Genomic DNA, 19139 nt, shown 5'->3' on the forward strand with positions numbered 1-19139 from the left:
TAATAACTTTGCATGATAACAATTCTCATGCCCCAGGACAGAAAGGCCAAATATTAGCTGTGCACATTTTGCTCTAAATATAGAAGAAGTAACATGCCTATCAGTATTTTCTTAGAGAAGCTATCTGGTGTAAATCAATGTTGCGCTATAGTCGAAGCCAGTAGAGCAACGTCAAGAATTTTTGCTATTGTTTTTCTCTCTTTGTTTTGTGCCCTGCTTTGCTCTATCACTAAATGTTCCAGGCCTCTCTACAACAAGCCCAGAGTGTGGAAAATGCTGACTGAAGTAATTTACTGTATCTATGTTCACAAACAAGCTGCTGTTTGTTGTTAGCATGTAAATAAGTCACTGTCTTTCCATCCTATAGCTGTTAAATAAATACTGTGAACCAAGTTCACAGTATTGATTTCTTATAGGAGGTCACCAAGATGATTTCACAGAAATATCCTGTGACAGTTTTGCAAAACAGGATGAGTCTCAGGCTGAATTGCATGACTCAGTTTTTTTCCACTTCCATTCTGATGGTTACTGTGTTTTTGCTGTCACACACAGGCAGGCAATTAACTCACGCTCATTTACAGACACCATGAAAATGGAAACTTTGTCCCCTCTTCTTAGTGTCTAAGACATATCTGTTATAAATTACTTGCATTTTGATACAACCTAGAAGTCCTAGCCCATGTCAGCTGCAGACTGATTGTGGATGCACACCTACAACTACTACATGCTGCTAAATGCAGTATAGTGTGTAATTAGCCAAACAGCTTTAAATGGTAGCAATATAAATGAGTGAGTCAGTAGCCTAGTCCAGGCTTAAAAAGTTGTTGTGGAGTAAGAGTAAATTAACCCATGCAGACCCATAAATGTATCCTGTTTATAAACAATGCCTGTCTGCAGATTAAAATAAAAATATCTAGACTGGGAGGAAATTAGTCATATCATCTTTATTCTGAAAATGGCAAACTGGGGCAGAAATTAAATGTTTTGCCCAAAGTGTCATAAGAAGCCTGTGTCAGAGCCAGGACTGCAGTTACCTGTCCCTCAGCCTGTACCCCAGCCACAGGTTCCTCTTATAGATTCATGCTATACCCTGATGTAATTATTTTGATCCAGTAAAGGTCATTCTCAATTTTCACCCATTAAAAGGATAGAATCAGTTAGACTGTGAGTGTTAAGGATTCTGCTGGGTAATGAAAATTGAAAACCCTACTTTCAATCTCACCCACTGATGACAGGCATTTTGGGGAAGGGAGTCAGCAGCAAGTTTTTTGCACTTAAAAAAATAATATAAACAGTGGTGGATAGGAGTTTGGAAATCAAAGCTAATAGGTGCATGTAGATTTGGCTGAGAATTAGAAGAGCATTTTCTTTCTGCTGGTTGCTGGCTAGTAAAAGCAAAAGGGTGGAATACATCCAAGTTGCAAAACTTGAATACAGTTACTGCTATCTGCAAATGGGTGCCCCTCCCCGCTCATGTGAGCTACACAGGCAAAAGAGAATGACACATGTGCTGTTTCCTTTTCCAGTTGTAAAGGGGTCAGGAGCCAGGCAAGGAGAGGCCGAACAAGAGGAGTATTTTCCTGGGCTCTTCCAGCTGTTCTGTTCAATCCTGCCGTCGGTTCTGAGCAAGGAAGCGAGACTGTCAACACAAATAAGGCATTTTTCAAAGGCGTAAATTATGAGTTACCAAAACAATACGACATCTCAACCACGTGAGTACCCTTATCTCCCCCCGGCTCCCCCTTACAATGAGAGTGGATTTATCAGTCTGCTGCTTAAAGAAAAGATTGTCTAATGCGCTTCATATGGGAAGAGGAGAAAAAAGAAAAACAAAAAAAAAAAAGCCCGAGACAAACTCTGAAGAAAGAAGTTGTGGTGAAACTGTTTTCCTATGTTATTCTTTGTGTTTGTGCGCGTGTGTGTGAAGAACTGAAATGGGCTCTGCAAATTCTGGCTCCTGAATAGGACCGAGCAAACTTAGTAACATTTCTCCCTAAACCTTGGCTAAGGAAAGTTTCATTTGAATGTTTTTCCCTCCCCCCGCCTTCAGGAATGAAAATACAGAGCATTTCGAAAGCATACTGACGCTTTTCTAAGATATTAATGGTGCTGCCCAACTTGTGTTTAGAGTGGAAAGCTCTCTGTGTGTAATATGAGACACAAGCCACAAACTGACAGTCTATATTTAAAGCCACAATGTGTTTGTGCTCCTGGAAATTTAGAAACGTGGGCTTAAGGACAGGCAAATTAGTTTCTCAGCAAGAGAAAGTGCAGAAGGGCAAGTCCTCTGCTGGTGTAACTCGGCATATTTCCGTAAATTTGAAAAGAGAGAATCTGCCCGAATACTCACGCGAGCTCAGAGGCTCAGCTGCAGCATGGTAGCCTTCATTTTGAGACAGTATTAAAAAGAAAGCAGACGGGAAGGGGGTGGATACTGATTTGATAAGCTGAGAAAAGTCAGTGGAAAAACTCTGAGTTTTCAGTGCTGCAATAGCTCCATACCTCTTTTATGGCTTTAGTATAATCTTTCCTGGTTTCATTCAAGACAGCAATTTTGTATTATTTTTAATAAGTAAACTACCAATAACAGAATTTTTTATCATACTGTGATAACAGTAATGAAGGCAGAAAGTACAGATGACACTGCTGGGAGCTGCCTGCAATTCAGGATTTGATACAGAGATTGCTGTAAGAATATTTGTTCTGTATGGATGTTGACACTGATGATGTTTCTCAAGCTTTGAATGAGGAAGGCTGATCCAGCAGAAATGAGACAGTGAGAAGCATCTCTGGAATCCTGACCAGCAATTTCTATTTACCCTTTAGTCCTTTCTGCAAGTTCTAACCAACAAGAAAGATTAACTGCTAACTTTATATTATAATTTATTCAGCAGTTTGGAATATTATAGCCTGTTTTCTATTGTTTCTATTACATCTTTTTATTGTTGTTAGAAAAGAAAAATGCAGACTAATTCAGGATTCTGAGAGTTTGAGATCTGAAAAGTTTGAGTCAATTACTGTCATTTGTGTTCTCCAAGTGTGTACAGAAGGGTGGTCATGACTCATCAAAGTGCATTTTGCTTGTTGTGCAATATCAGCAAGGGTCCAGACCAAATCTTGGATCTTTAGTGACAGGCTTGCTCAGGTGACACATCCAGGACCAGCTCTACAGTCCTAAATACATTACAAATCACTTCTCTGACAGACCAAGGTTGTCAGAGGACCCCATAGAAGGCGCTAGGATGGATCTGGATGAGAAGTTGGTACCCCATGGGACCTATTTTCTGTTCATAGTGAAAAAAGGCTGATGCATCAGGTTCTTTTTTTTTCCAAAATGTAGGCAGGAATTCTCAACTTGAATTATTCTGAGATCATATGGCTGACAGTGAAAATAAATGGCTTGCAATCTATCTAGAAGAAGTATTGTGATTGAAAAATAGTGGCTATCTAGTCTATATTTGTCCTCATACTTTCCCTTACTGATTCAGACAGGATATTCATGTATTTTACTTCAGTCTGTCTATGGGTTTTGTTGTTTGATTTTTTTTTTTTTTTAGTTGCATGGATCAAATTTACAGATCAAGAACAAAATTAATTTAGAAGAAAATCTGATATTACTATATTCCTGCATAATGCAAGTTTAGTGTACTGTTTTTATAACGGTTGGGGGTTTAGGAGCAGGTCTTGGGAAAAGGGTTTTCTTTCTTAGTAAAATTCCTGTAATTTTTGCAAGAAACAAGATATTGAAAGATCATTGTTTAGACAGGCACTGCACAGCATAGACAGCAGATGTTTGCCAGAGAGGCAGAGTAATTGGGAAAACAAATTTGCTACATAACATAATGAAAATCTTTGAAATGGGTGTAAAAAATGTATAAAGAATCAGCAAAAAGTTTTGACTATACTAAACATTAATTCTTTGCTGAGTACCCACAGGTGAGACTGCAGAGCTGCCTATGGATGTAAACCGAGCAGTGTTATCTAATTGCTCATGTTCTTTGCTTATCTCTTTGTATCCACGCACAGCTGATAAGGAATTTTTATTCATTCTGTGAATACAGTATAATCCTGGCAGTCCAGGTGGGAGCAGATTACTGTTTCATGTTTAAAATATTCAACTCCATGAACCATGCAAACGATTTCTGCTGCTCTATGGGGATGCCACACCGTCTAACCTTGGGCACTTCCCACACCCAGCTCAGATATCTCATTGCTCTGAGTGGGCTCTGTATAGTCAGCAGAGAGGCAAGGGAGGCAGTAATTCAGGCTGCTGATGTTAGGCAGTGTGTGTATATTTACTCCATCATTCATTGTTAATGGATATTTGCGTGTGGCTGGAATAAAATAGAATACCTAAGTAAAGAAGTCTGCTACCAAAGCCAAAAATGGAGTTGGGCTTGAATTTTGTTGGCTTGGATTCAATACAATATTGTGCTGTAAATATATCTCCATTTCCTTTTTTTTTCTTCTTCTTTTGATGATGATATAAAAGAGACCAAGCCTGACTGTAGGAATATTAACGTCTTGATTTTTAAATGCATCACTTTTAAATGCAGCATCATGTGGTGGTGCATTTGCTTCCTCCCACCTCTGCTCAGATGCACAGAGAACAGCTGTCTGACTTATTACAAAATCTGAGGAATACCACAGGTTCAGCAATCTCTATTCAGACTGCAGCTTTTCTCCTCTTACTTTTAGACTGCAGTGACCCAGTTCTAAGGCAATGGGACAGCTCAAATGAGGTGATGCAGTCACACAAATAAACGTCACTGGGTTGAAGGTTCATTCTGGGGAGGCAGTGATCTATGTAAAGCTATCCTCAGGGGTCAAAGTTGTTTATCCGCTCGGAGAAGGTGCTCTGCACCTTACAGGATTTAATCCGTACTCAGCATTCTGGGAATGTTTTATTTGGGACATCTTATTCTTCAAATGCCGGCTGTCAAAGGAATTAAGCAAAGGTTAAGCAGAGCAGTTTGTGGAGGCATCTCTTCCTCATCATCTACCAGCAGATAAGGTCTTCCTTCTGGGTGGGTAGGGAAGTAGTAAAGTCTGTACAATGTAGAAGAATTAGAATCATAGAATCATAGAAGCCCAAAAGGAAGCCAGGAGGCAAGACTGCACCTCAGGCCATGCCTCAGCCTTAGAGAGAGGAAGAGAGTCAGGATCAGGGTGAAGCAGAGCAATACTTGTGAGCTGTATGCTGTCCATCTACACTGCCACATGTAGTTCAGGAGTAGCCCAGGTGTAAGTCCTGCCCCGCTCAGGGGTAGCAGACCCTGGTGCTGCCTGTCCCACAGGCAGATGGTCTCAGCTTCACTGTGCCTAGCTTCTCCTCCTGCTGCAATGACAGCTAGGGCTCCTGGCAAAAAAAGTCAAGCATTTGTAGGATGTCTCCTCCAGAGAGGCTGAGAGTTTGGCAAGCAGGCCCCCAATAAGGGCAAGGGGACTTACACCTGTGAAAGGAAAGCCCGGTTCTGAGAACAGCCTTGTCTTATCTTTAACTCATTTTTGAGACTTATTTTGGGGATGAAAAGTGGTCTTTTAAATGTTTCTGGAACAATACCACTTACCTTTAACACAGGGCCCCTGAAAAGCTGCAGATGATCCCTATAGCCCATAGACTTTTAATCATGTTATTCACTGCCTTGGCAATAGATTTGATTGCATTTGCCTTAATCAACAGAAGCACTTGTCTGTGACAGTAACCAATAAACAAAAATGGAGGCTATTGATCATGAAAAGTTTGGTCTTGACTGGTAAACCTGTGAGCATTTATAAGCAAGGAAACCTACAGATTATAATAACCTCTCAGTTTTAGCACAGAAATCACAAAACATGTCCCACAAGCTTTTATGTATATTGAATGCGCCTGCTTATGTATTTTTCTCCTATCCCTAAGCATATGCAATAGAAAATTTGGTTTTATACCCCAGGGATCACTCCAACACCCTTATTCCCTGAGATGTTGATGTGAAACTCTGCAAACTGAAATGTTTAGAATGTGCCTGAAATTTCCAAAATTAACAGCAGAAATATTGGCAAACTGCTAAACTGAAGGGAAAGGGGGGCACACGTCCATCCAAATAGGAGTCTTTTTAAAAAATACACTGTTCTCAGCATTTCTTGGCACTGCTTTTCACACACGCAGAGGGGAAAAAAAAAAAAGGAAAGAAAAATAAAATTAAAAAACCTGTGATTTACACAGTAGATTTTAAAGATTCAGGTTATGGTCAGCTAAGCCTATTAGTATTACTAAATTGTGCAGTGTCTGCATCTCATTATGGATACTGCTGCACCTTTCTTTCTAGGCTCTTGTGGAATATACCCTGTATCCATCACTGTTCAAATGACTGAGTCCAATCAGCAAAGCCTTTTGTAAAACAGGCTTTCGGCACTGCATTCTCTAATGAAAGTCTGTTTGTGTGTCTGCTCTGTGGAGTGCCTGTCTCTATTGTTAGGGAGGGATTAGTATTCCTATAGCACAGAGAAATTCAAGCCAACAGAGGGATCAGATTGTGCTAGGTGCTGTACAGGGACACTTTCTTCAAAAGGCTTGTAGACTACATAGAGAGGACAGATTACAGGTAGGAGAGAAATTACTGCTTTCCAGGGGCATTGCTGGAGGGAACTTTGGCTGTGGGAAAGCATTTCTAGCAGCCAGGATGTAGGAGTTAGTACTGATACCAGTAGATCCAGTGGGGCAACAGCTCTTCACTTCACACTCTCTAATGTATGCTTAGGAAAAAACAAAATGAAACAAAACAAAAACATAGCTCAGAAGTAATTTAGCAACTGGGCTATTGTTTCCCACAGAAAGACCAGAAAACTTTCAAACATGGTGTTTGGCACTAGTATGATTTTTTTTTATGTTTTTTCTTCTTTCACATCTGAGCTGTAATAGGAACTGTATGAAAAAATTGGGAGACACCCAGATGTTGTACTGAAGAGACTACATGAACACCTTAGTTGGACAGGTATTTGGACAGCACATAGACTGTGTTTCACTTCTGAAAGACTTATGTTCCCAAGTCAAACGAATTTAACAGTGTTACCCTGGTAATGAGTTGGTTAAAAACTCATCAGCTGCTAAGTGTTCTGAAAAACTGGTGAATGAAGAAAAGTGGCACTTGGAGAAATCAGGTTTGGTTTGCCAACAATTTATGAACACGAATGGAGAAAAGGACTGTCTCTTCTGGATAATTTATGTGTAATACATAACTACATCAAGTAACGATACTATAATGTTATAACAACAGATGTGCAGCTCATAAGTTGTAGCTGAAATAAGATCCACACTCCTCCATTTCTCCAGTGGTCAGCATGATCTAATTCACAACAGATTCCTATCTCTTCAATGCCAGCATGGAAATCAAATGCACTGCCTGTGCTATGCTGCTCCCTTATTGCAGATGTACCTTGCACGTGTAGTTTCACCAGTGAGACATCTGGCTAAGTGATTTTCCTCTTAATTAATCTTCTCATCTGCAAAGAAGGCCAGTTTCTTCTCTTCTGGCATATGTTTCACAACAGGATTCTTCCTGATGAAGCAGAAAACTTCTGTTAAAATCTCAAGGGGTTAAAATTGCTCCACTGCATTGAAGTTTTAAAGTGGTTTTCTTTTTCTTTTCCTTCCCTCACCCTCTTTTTCATCTTAGGGAAAAAAAAAAAAAAAAAAAAAAGTTCGTTATTTCATGAGGGTCTACCACTTTCTTCTTCAGATAAGCCCTGAAATGGAGTTAAGCTTTTTATCAGCAAGTTGCAGGGGGGCTTTTGAACACACCCTGAGACAGCTCCATGTTATCATGAGTGATAAATACCTATTTTACTGAGGACTGCATGTTTAAAATATCCAGTTTTATGAGGCAGTCCATATTTTAAAGAGAATGTGTGACAAGGTCACAGCAATGCAGAATCAGACATCAAGTCTTCACGTATGTTTAGGTGTTTAGATTTGCAAAGACTATTTTCGTAACATCAAACCTAGAAAATGGATTTGAATTCTTTGTAGGCATGCATATAGACACACAGAGTGTATGTATACATAATATACTGTATATCTATAGTTATACTGCATATCTACATATGCATACATATGCATAGACATACATCCATATACATACCACCTTTTTAACACTTACATGGCTTTTGTCTAGTCAGACTTATGGGTAAGGAGAGTTTTGTTTTCCTAACCATATCTTTATTCACAAACTAATCCCCACAAGCTCATGTTTCCCTTTTTATATGAAAGATACCTTCGAAAGTAGGAAAAAAACAAAAAAAGACTAGATTTTTCAGGCTTAGCAGAGACAAACTCAGCAACAAGAAATAAAGCATCTTTAGTTGCATCTTCAGGACAGTTTTCTATTAAAAAAAAAAAAAATGATCATTTTACCATATTCATGCTGAAATAAAAGTTATTCTTTAAAGGATAACCCCTTCTTTGGAAACCAGATTCTTACTGAAGAATCAGTTCAATCATATTATGTAATTCTGTGTCCACCTCAAACAGTTATGGGACAGTGAATTTACACTGGAATCACTTTCACAGAATTGTTATTCCAGATGAACATGATCCTTTTGTGTAGGCAATTTTTTTTTCTCTGTACACAAGATAAAACTTTCTTACTAAAACAAAAACAAGATGCTTCTCATCTGGTAATTGGATGTTTCAAAAATGTCAATCATCAAGCAGCTCTCAATGACCAACTTCAGATAAACCAAATAATCCCCATGGAAAACAATAGTCTGCAAATCACTTAACCACAGGTGACTAAAGAATTGCATGTATGACTGAATAGAGGGAAAAAAAATATTTCTGGGGGATTGTGAAGAGTTACCATAAAAATGTGTTCATCCAAGAATTCAGGAAATGTGGCTGTTTCCAAAAATTCTGAAATATGTTTAAAATAATACTCTGGATTTTTATATTTTATTTGTATCTTTGAGGATCTATATGGACATATTGTTAAATTTTGCATTCAAGGTTTCCATAGCATGTATTAGGGCTAGAAATTTAGCAATTTTTCATGAAACTACGTTTTCAGTATTCTGGTATTTCCTGAGGCTTTAATAAGTAGCACTCATGAGCTAGCAGAGGTTGTTCTTCTAACTATTGATGATCCATTCAAGTGCCATGATCACAGTCCCTGTCCCATCCAATACAGAAAGCAGAAAATTAAATCCTTGATCTATCTGTGACGCAAGGATGCTCTCAGAGAGTGGTCCAGTCTGTAGCGTTACTTCTTTCACTCATCTGCACTCTCAAGCTGTCTAGTTCAGATATTTGCTGCACCTCCTAAACCTTCCTGTTTGTCCTTTTCCCAGGTAAAACCTTTACCACAGGTAAATGACCATATCTCAACACAGGAGGGATGTTAGGATATGTCCAAGTTGTTAAGTGCCATTTCCTCCCTTCTTTCAAGGACTTCCCCCAGTTCTGGCAGTGGGAAGTAAGAAAAACCCAGGCAAGGAAGACATAAATCTGTCATTCACAGGGCTGAGGTCTTGTTTCCTTCAGGAGGTGCCCCTTCCCCTTCTCCCACCTTCTCTTTCCTTCCTTCCCTTCCTTTCCTCTCCTCTCCCTTCTCCTCTCCATAGCGGCAACGCAAACAATGACTAGTTTCAGGACCCTTCTTTATTCTTAAAGAAAAGAAAATTCACCTTCTAGCTCACCTTTTGGAGAGCTGGATGGATCTGGTACCTCCAAACATCTCTCCCATGCTGCTTACCTGCACACCCACCCCCCCACACACAGTCTCCCCACTTTATGCTTCCTCTTTGTCAAGTTAACCATCCCATACCGTGACCTAAGAACTCAGCTGTTTTTTCTACTTGCTTGTCGTACAGAGGACATTTTGAAATTACTTCCAAGTCAAGCCATTACCACAAAGGTAAGGATGCATGGTGACTACGTATGGTGAGAAATGGAAGAGATGGTGTTGTACAGCTCCAAAAGAAAGCTGGTTTGCTGATCGCCTGGGTTAGCAAAGTCTTTCCTCTGTTTCCAGCTCTCCAGTCAATGTCTCCTTCCTACTCATGATGAAGAGCAAGCTGTTACCAGCTTTCCTCTCACATCCTTCTCATTCCTTCTTAACTAAATAATGTTCTCCACTGCATAAATGTGTCCTTTTGCTTTGTTTAGTCTGTAAATTCCTCAAGACAGAAATCATCTTTCCTTCCATCTCCTTTCTAAACAAAAATCACCAAACAATTATTTGCTACTTCAGTGTACTTGATAAGGGGTACGGACCGCATCTGTCTTCCCAAGTTACCTCATGAAGTAGCTTGTTCTGGGCTGAGATCTAAGCCTCCTGAAGCACAAAGATAAAATGCAAAAAAACAACCTTATGCATGCCACTGACTGACAAAGCATATCAAGCTGGAAGGACTTTAGGGTTTTTTTCCTTGAAATTGTTTTTCCCCTAAACATATTTATTTGAATTCTCTGAGATAGTCTCTAGACTGTGGAGATCAAAGCAAGCTGGAAATCCAGCAGAGTTTTTAAGTGCATTAAAGGTATGCTGTTTCAAAGCCACATGCCTGAACGTTTAAGCACCATGGAAGAAATGAAGTAGCAGGTGGTAGTACATGTAAACATGATTGTTCTAATCTTCATACTTTTCAACTTGTAAAAGCCTAACTTTGTGACACAACATCTGACAAAGAGCAAAAATAAAGCTGCTGCATGCACACAGACACACAGGAGAGCATAAAACTCAAGGACACTAGCCACCTTGGATTTCTTCTCTCAGCTATATTTCTGATCTTGTAAGTCATTTACAGCAATAAGGATGTGGATTTACCCAACTTATATGGAACCTGGCAAATCTGAGCATGGAATGACTGCCTCTTGGGAGATTTGAATACAGAAATGTAGTTCTCTGCTGCACGTTTTTGTCAAGATAGAGAGTGTAAAATGCCATCCACTACAGACTAGTGGCATTTTGTAAATGTCTCTGTGTTGTGAATAGCTAGAGACAGTCTTTAATGCTCCTCACTTAACAACTGAAGTATTGTGGAAATATTTTCAGATGGTTTCAGAGAGTCAAAGTGAGACAAAATGAGACTATTTTTCTTTTTATTACTCCTAAAGAAATGAGAATATAATAAGAAGAAGTATCCACCAGACCTAACCCCTTTCCCACCATAAAGTTTGGTGCATGTTTTCTGATCACCTCTATCTGCAAACACAAACCTTCATCACCTGAGGTCCTGTCCTGTAAACAAATATTTGACCATTTCTGCCTCCTTCATATTTCTGCAGAGCTTCTCAGGAAATGCCTTACTCACTGCAAGTTATCATTGCGTTGCCAAAGTCCCCGGTGTTGAGATACTTGTACCCTAGAAATTGAGATCTGTCATATGGATTTTATTCAACTTTGGATCAGAATTTGCTGATTTCAGATCTTCACTTTATAATATTATTCTGCTTCAAATACTTTATCTAATGGCAGCCTCATGTGCAATCACCACCGATGTTAGTGAAGGCAAAGTGATTTATCAGGAGCAACTAGAGCTCTTGAGAGAACCACTGTTGAAGGGAGCAGGTAGCAGGGAGCAAATAAAGATAAACTCATCCTGTGTGCTCCCAAAGAAGAATAATTTCTGCTGATTCAAGGTTCTTGCATATGAAGAAAAGATGTCTGTGGCTCTTAAGCTCATTCTCCCTGTGGATTCATGATCCATAAGGGACTCCTTGTACCAAGGAGGAGTAAATCATTCCTCCCACTATTGGCAGGCAGGAATGTGACTGGGGAGATAAATGCTTTTGCATTTCTCTGAACTTTGCCACTGTTGCTCCTCAGTAAAAGATTTCCCCTTCTGGAATCCATTAAAATCTGTGAATCTTAGAAAAGGGCTCTTCTTCCCACTCACATGTTCTGTGTGAGATGTTTAATCTCTGCATCCTGGAGACAACCATTTGTGAGCTGGAAACAGAGCATGAGCTAAGCCCTTCTCTTGGGGTATCTCCTCTGATTTCCTTTGCTTGTGGTGAATGAAACCTTTCATTTCAACAGCACCTGACTTGTGTCAGAAGGTTCATGGCTGACTGGAGTAACAATGGGGTGGAAGGGAAGGATGAAACTGTGAAATATGTCATTGCTAAATGAGCAAGGATCAGCTTTAAACAACAGAGAAAGCAAGAGGACATAAGACCGTGTGACACTGTTTTTAAGACAAAATGCAGCCTGGGCTTTTTCCCCCTCCTCCTCTCCATGACTTGTATTTCCTTTAAGGAAAAGGTCAGCCTTCTCTCCCAGGCTGCTACAAGCCTTCCCCAGGCAGGAAGCGTATCCTGTGCTCTGTTTTCTCCAGAGGCCAGTAGCAGAGCAGATGAGAGCATGACTTCCATGCCACTGCTTCCACTGTACTGTTTGTAAGTGACCCGAGTATCAAGTCGCTGGATAAATCTCCCTCCCTTTCAAATGTGGTGCAGCCCAACCTCAGGACCTTGCAGAGTTTGTCAGCTGCTGGAGTTAGCCAGAGGGGGAAATACAAGCTACTCCCTTTAGAGTTCTGGGTGCCTATTTTTGTCAGATATGAAATTGCAGCAGCCACTTGGGGGGTGGGGGGAGGATGTTGAAGTGGAAGCACATGTTCTGTAATTAAAGAAATTAAAGATTGTGTCTGTGATTCAGCCCAGAGGAGAGGGGTGTATTTTCCTCATCAAATGAGGAAAATAGGCTTGGAAACTGGAACATCTAGCACATGCCATTTTCCACCTAAGTGATTTCCTTCACAGGTCACACCTGAGAAGAGGCTCTCAAACCCTAAGGGATCTACCCTTCACAGTCATGCCCTGCTGCCTGCAGCACACAGGAAGGTCTAGGACTTGTGGGTGTTTGAAGGAAGTGTGCCAGGGAGATACTGATAAATGTGGGTGTCTAGCTTTGCAGTTGATTTTGTTTGTTACTATTTGGCACATTAAGGTAACATCTTGCTGTCTGTGGGCATGAGCATACCCATTTGAGAATTATTCTTCCCCACACTGAACATAATCCTGGCTGAGGGGATACATAGCAAGAAGTTCAAAACCAGTCCCATGACAGGCACAGTCATGGTACACCATCTGTGGCTGGGGGCCATATCATCTCTTCAGACTCCCAGGGCACATATATCTGTCTTTCCCATTCCCCATCCTCGCTGGAATATTTCTAACCCATCTTCTAGCTAGTGGGATTTGGTGCCACTTTTTTCCATCCTTTGTTTCACTGTCATTGCACAACGAAGTGATGTTGTGGCATTACCAGAGCTGCCTGTGTGTATCCCTTGGCCTTTGCCAGATGGATGTTAGGCTGCACCACTACTAAGAAAAAGAGACTTTCTTTCCCAGAGATCGTGCTACCTCTTCCTGTCTGCTACAGTACCCATGACAAGTGATAGCCAACATAAGTTTGATCCTGATGACGCTAGGTGCTCTTGCCTAACCAGGACTAAAGCACGTTTTCAGCTCTGCCCATGAAAGTGCTGTAGTGAGGATGGAGCTGATGGTCCATCTTCCCCATTAGAGCAGCCAGCAGATGCCTAATGGAGAGTTAAAGCACAGGACAAACATCTAGGGATATAAGGCATGGGAAATTCTTGAGCCAGAGTTAGTATTTCAGTGTTTAAAGAGTTGCCTTGGGGTAAAAGAGCTTTTGCATTACCAGAGTTTCTCATATGAAATACTTTAACCTCCTGCTCGCAACCAGACTTGGCAGGATTGAGCCTCCCCCTCTCCCCTCTTCTTGAATGGGCTCTTTTAACTTGCAGTTGAAGGAATTCAACCTTGGGAGCTCAGCATTACTGAAGGCATAGCTCATGGCAGGGAGCAAGGCACCTCTGCCTTGTTCCCCCAGGAACCAGTGCCTCTGAGAGCCAGAAAGAAATTCCTGTAGCCATGACTTTGTCCTTTTGTCCCCTCTAACAGCCAGCTGTGCAGCAGGAGCTGGCCCCAGCAATAATAAAAGCTGTTGCCTGAAGCTATCCATGCAACTCAGCTCTGCACAAGGGTGCTGACATACCTAGCCCCTGGCTAGGAATGCAAGCAGGATAAGGAAAGTGTCAGCCACTTCTTCCCCCCAAATTCAGCAGAGCTCCTAGCTGTCAGGCAAAAATGTTCAGTGGAGGCTTTATGCAGTAAAGCCAGACTGCAGTGCGTGTCCCTTCTTCAGACAGCATGTGCATGTCCTAGGGAATACTTGTTGCTGACTGTCTCCTAAAAAGACTCCTAAGAGTAAAGAAGCTGGAAAGACAAGTCTTAGAGCTTCAGCCTGTGTGCTTAACTCTCGTGGGGGTGGCAGGGACATGGGGAAAGGCTACCATGTATTAAGTAGGTAGCTTAGTGAATTTAGAAACACAGGTCTTGTGAAAGAAGGAATTAAATTTGACAGACAAGCCCTGTAAAAGAATGTTTTGTTCACTTTTTTTCAGTTTTCTATGCCATCTGTACAGACGGAACCAAAAAACACTAAAGGAAAGTGGGCTTTACTTGCCTCTAACTTGTAAAAGACACATGCATGTGTCCAAGCCTTGCCCTGACATGAAGCACAGCTCCCCCTGAAATAAACTGCAGCTCACACATCTCAGGGTGGAACTTGGCTCTTAAACAAAGTTCAACAGGAGTCTGTGCTGGCTGAACTCTACTTATGACTTCATATTTTCCAGGGCTGTGCTAGTGCTGTTGGTTTATTCATTTTTCTTTTTCTTTTTCTTTTTTTTTTTTTCATTCTCTTTATACAAATAGGTGTTTCAGTGGGATAACTTGACCTTATGATACTGTTCCAAAGCAGACATCTCTAGAGGCAATGGTAAATAGTTTGGGTATATTATGAAAGGGATTTGAGAAACGTACATGCTCTCTCATGACTCCTTGAAAAGGCAGGGTTTTGCAGCCTGTTAGCAGCATCAATTAGAAAATTACACTTGGAAGCCAGAAAACAGAAAGGATGGATAGAGGCTATATGTGATGATTTTGATGATGAATCCTTGATTCTATCATGTTTCGAATATTTGTAAAATAGAATTTTTAAAAGCTTTCACTGTTGGCCCAACTGAGCAATTGGAATGCCTTGGAGATCTGCCACCAAATTCAAAGGAAGCAGAAGCAGTTTTATAGAGAGTATTTTTGCAAATCCCACCTTGTATGTATACCACCTGATATGTCACTTTGTGTTTTGAAACAGTGCCCTGTTTTGATACAGGTGTAAATGGAACTGCAGTAAGTAGTGCTGCTTGGCTACAAAGCACTACTGCTGCTGATTCAGCTGTGGAAGAGCAACATCCTTTCAGGCAGGCAGGGAGCTACAGAGTAAGGGCTCTGCCCTAGGGTCCCTATTTTTGACAGCTGAGAGAGAGCCTTGACTTCCTAGTGCCTTCCAATATATTCTTGCACAGGGAATACCAAGTCTAACTTCTTCTGTGGCCTTCTAGAGCTACTGTATCTCAAAGGAGTCGCATGACTGTGAAAATTGGAGTTTTCTGTTCTGTTCAGAGCATCTAGCAAGCATATAGAATCATTTCAGTCAGAAAAGACCTGTAAGATACCTAGTTCAACTGTTAACCTAGCTCTACCAAATCCACTGCAAAACCTTGTCCCTAAGCACCCTATCTACACAACTTTGAATCGCCATCCCTGGATATGTTTTAACCACTTTCCTGGGCAGCCTGTTCCAGTGCTTGATAGTCCTTTCAGTGAAGAAATTCCTCCTAATATCCAGCCTAAACCTCCCTTGGCATAACTTAAGGCCATTTCCTCTTGTCCTATCACTTGTTACCTGGGAGATGAGAGCACCCACCTCACTGCAACCTCATTTCAGGTAATTGTGGGGATCAATAATCTCTGCTCTGAGCCGCCTTTTCTCCAGGCTAAACAGCTCCAGTTCCCCCAGCTGCTTCTCGGAACATTTGTGCTGTATGTACTACACCTCACCAAAAGAGCATTCCCACTTTTTGCCCTCTCCGAATTTAGCAAACCACTCCCTGTTAACAGACTGACAGTCAGACCGCATGCTGACTTGGATCAGTTTGCCAGTAAGTAAATGCCCCCCACCTCTTCCCTTTTTGTGGGCTGCTTTTTTGCTGGATCAGCTTGAACAGAAGAGGGTTAGGAACAAGAATGCCCTTTTCTGCTGGGATGTCACAGCCAGCTCAAATCACAATTGGTTCTCAGCTTTCCTGCATGTAGATTTCATACGTTTAGGAAAGGAGCAGCTCAAAGGCTTTACAATAAGTCAACAATACACTGATCAGAGAAGTGCCATAGCAAGCATTTGTTGCTATTGAAATGTACTGGACCGTATTTCTTTTCTTAAAGACACACATTAATCCTCCATTGAAATTACCAGGGTTGTCCAAGCTGAATCTGGCTTTAAAGGTTTAAAATACAGCCCAAACATAAAAATTTAGCATTCTGACAAAAAAAAAAAAAGAAAAAAAAAAAAAGGAACTGAAAGAGGTCTCAGCAATATCCTTTTGGTTTTCTCTCTGCTGTTTAAATGACTAGGGAAATCATCTACAAGCTTTGAAATGGTTTCAAAACTATGGCATTTTTTAAATTAGTGACCATAATATGGATATTACCAAATCACCCACCACTACTACTGTTTTCAGTCCATTTTACTAATGAAATGAGTCTTATCTGTTCCTACTGTCTATCTGTCAGATTAATCATCTGTTCTTCCATCTGTCACTTCTCACCAAGAACTTTTGGATCCACTGATCATTTCAGCCAGATTTGAAAGAGAAGCAGAAGTCTCAGAAATTACTATCATTCCCAAGTTAAGTTTCATATAACATTTGTCTAGAGAGAACCATTCAGGTGAACAGTAATTCCAAAAGGATTCTTTATTAGGAGACTGAATTAAATGGCATTCTTTTCTAGCTAGGAATGTAGCAGCATCAACTTTTGGCATGATAAGATTGTTTCCATAAACATGACTGCAACTTAACAAGAAAAAGCAGGGCGTATGGCTATTTAAGCACCTGTAGGAGAGATCTAGCCCTTCTGAACTGTACATGTTGAAAGCTCTGCAAAAGTCTCTCCCTACCTTATAGAGAGGCTAAACCCCTGGCACAGACTTTGGGAAGGAATAGCTAAGCAACATTACAGTAATGCCTGGGATTTATTTTCACTAATCATAGTCTCCAGAAAGCTAGGCTTCTAATCTAAGCTAGGCTTCTAGGTTTTGCTGCTTGGTTGATGGCAAGCGAAATTCCTACCCCAGCCCCCAGGATTCATCACACCTCTATTGAAGCTGAATGGATTTCGTTGCAAGAAGGCATGTCAGAATGGAATAGAATAGGATAGTTCCAATTGGAAAGGACCTACAACAATCATCTAGGCCGACTAATGTCCTCTCTGCAGCACCTGTGGAGGCAGCTTAGATCATGTAGACTCCTTTCCAGTAGTTAAACATCTTGCCAAGTTTGTTATTATCTCTCCACTTACTTGGTACTTACTGTTCACAGAAGAGGAACATTAGCAACGAGTTGTTGATGTTTCTCACAACAGTATGAAGTCTCACACTGAAAAACATTCAATATATGGCTTCATTTTTTTCATGCTCAGTTCTGTTAATGCGTTCAATATGCTACTTGTCAAGGAATACCAGACAACTGTCCAAAAATAATAGACAAGTTGTGTGGGGTTTTTTTAATCTCATTTTAATAATTATTGCACAATCTGTCTAGAATCGGTCAGATACAAGATAGATGGTAAAGGAGTTTTGCTAAAATTGATCAACTCAGTTCAGACAGCTTGGACTGATAGATAAATGTTTTTCAAATGGCAAAATGGGCTTTGTCTTTTTAAATGGAGCAGATATGCAAAAGAAATCTGCATATTCATTGCAGAATCATTGAAAAAATGAGAAATGTTGTTGCCCTGAGCTACTACTCACCTTGCAAGTTTCTAAGGTGTTTCAATATGTTTTATTTTTCTTTGTTTAATATGCTCAATATTTATAAGCATTTTGGAGATTGTTTCCACTACAGATATCTCCATTAACAATATTAACCTCATCAGTGCTCCAGGAAAGATCTCTGTGTCCCTGAAGAACATATGCTAAACATCCTAACATTTCCACTTGCAACACTTAGTAGACAGTGCCTTAGGCATGCATTGGTGTAGGAACTGGATGTTCCTGAATACAATTTATATCAAATAAGCTAGGCTATGGAGCACAGTTCCAAGAACTGCCACCCGTCGGACTGCTTTGCTACAAAATATTAGTGGTGGGAATGAGACATAATGGAAGAAGCCTGCCCATATTGGGAAAATTATACTTTTCTAAGGACAGTAGATTCTAAGTACATTCTTTCAGTTGTCAGGGTAATATCTTTGTACAAAACTGCAGGCTTTTACTAGGTTCCAGGTGATTTCTAGATGACATCACCTGTAATTTGATCATATCACCTGTAATTTAAGCACAAGTTCAAGCTTTTTCATCTCAAAATGAGAGACGGACATTTATCAGCATTAATAGAATAACAGCCATATTTCTTTCCTTGCATGTCAGTGTTCATTAAAACAAGTTTTCTGGCAGCAAAAGAACCAGTGAAACACTCTCACTTTTACATTTATGTCTCTGCCCCCTAAATCCCACCTCCAGCATACACTGTCTCCCTCCTACAGCAGCTCCCCATGAGCAGAGGAAGCACTTTGCTCCAGCTGCTCTGGACCTATATGCATGATGACTGGAAAGCACATGGTGAATGGATTGCTGGCTGCTGCTAAACAGAGCTTAAAATTGCTGAGTCCTCACTGCCCTGCCTTCACTGCTGGACTACTCTCTCTTTTCTCTCCAGCCTGCAGTTTTCATGAAAATTGAGGCAAAGTGCTTATCTTAGCCTGCTTTTCCTTTAAAAGTAGTTGGAGTTCAATAACGGAGTCAAAACTCGTAAAGGTTACAAGGACAGTCAGGTGCACAGCAGGAACAGGGAAAATCAATGCAAAGATGCTGCTGAGTGTATTCCAATTGAAATATCTCAACTAACAAACAGTTCAGTCTATCTTGGTTAGGCAGACTAATTTTAACTAATGTTTGTCTTGAATACCACCATATCCATAAAAAGAGTATGTTTCAAATGTTAACTAAAACCGAATCTTAAGAAGTTATTAAGGTTATAAAATCAAGCATAGTAACACTAAGGGACACAGA

At 40.5% G+C, this 19139-nt stretch overlaps 1 protein-coding gene across 1 annotated transcript in view; it reads left to right on the forward strand.

Annotated features, from left to right (window-relative positions):
* The first annotated feature begins 1533 nt into the window (after positions 1–1533).
* LOC103772702 (glycophorin-C-like) overlaps positions 1534–19139 on the forward strand; it is a 29751-nt gene continuing 12145 nt past the window's right edge. The window contains exon 1 of the mRNA XM_008940044.1: positions 1534–1712. Coding sequence (XP_008938292.1) covers positions 1679–1712 — 34 coding nt within the window. The 5' untranslated portion in view covers positions 1534–1678. The remainder of the gene's footprint in view (positions 1713–19139) is intronic.

The sequence above is a fragment of the Merops nubicus genome, unplaced genomic scaffold (genome assembly GCF_000691845.1).
Source record: "Merops nubicus isolate BGI_N331 unplaced genomic scaffold, ASM69184v1 scaffold14695, whole genome shotgun sequence".
Taxonomy (NCBI): Eukaryota; Metazoa; Chordata; class Aves; order Coraciiformes; family Meropidae; genus Merops; species Merops nubicus.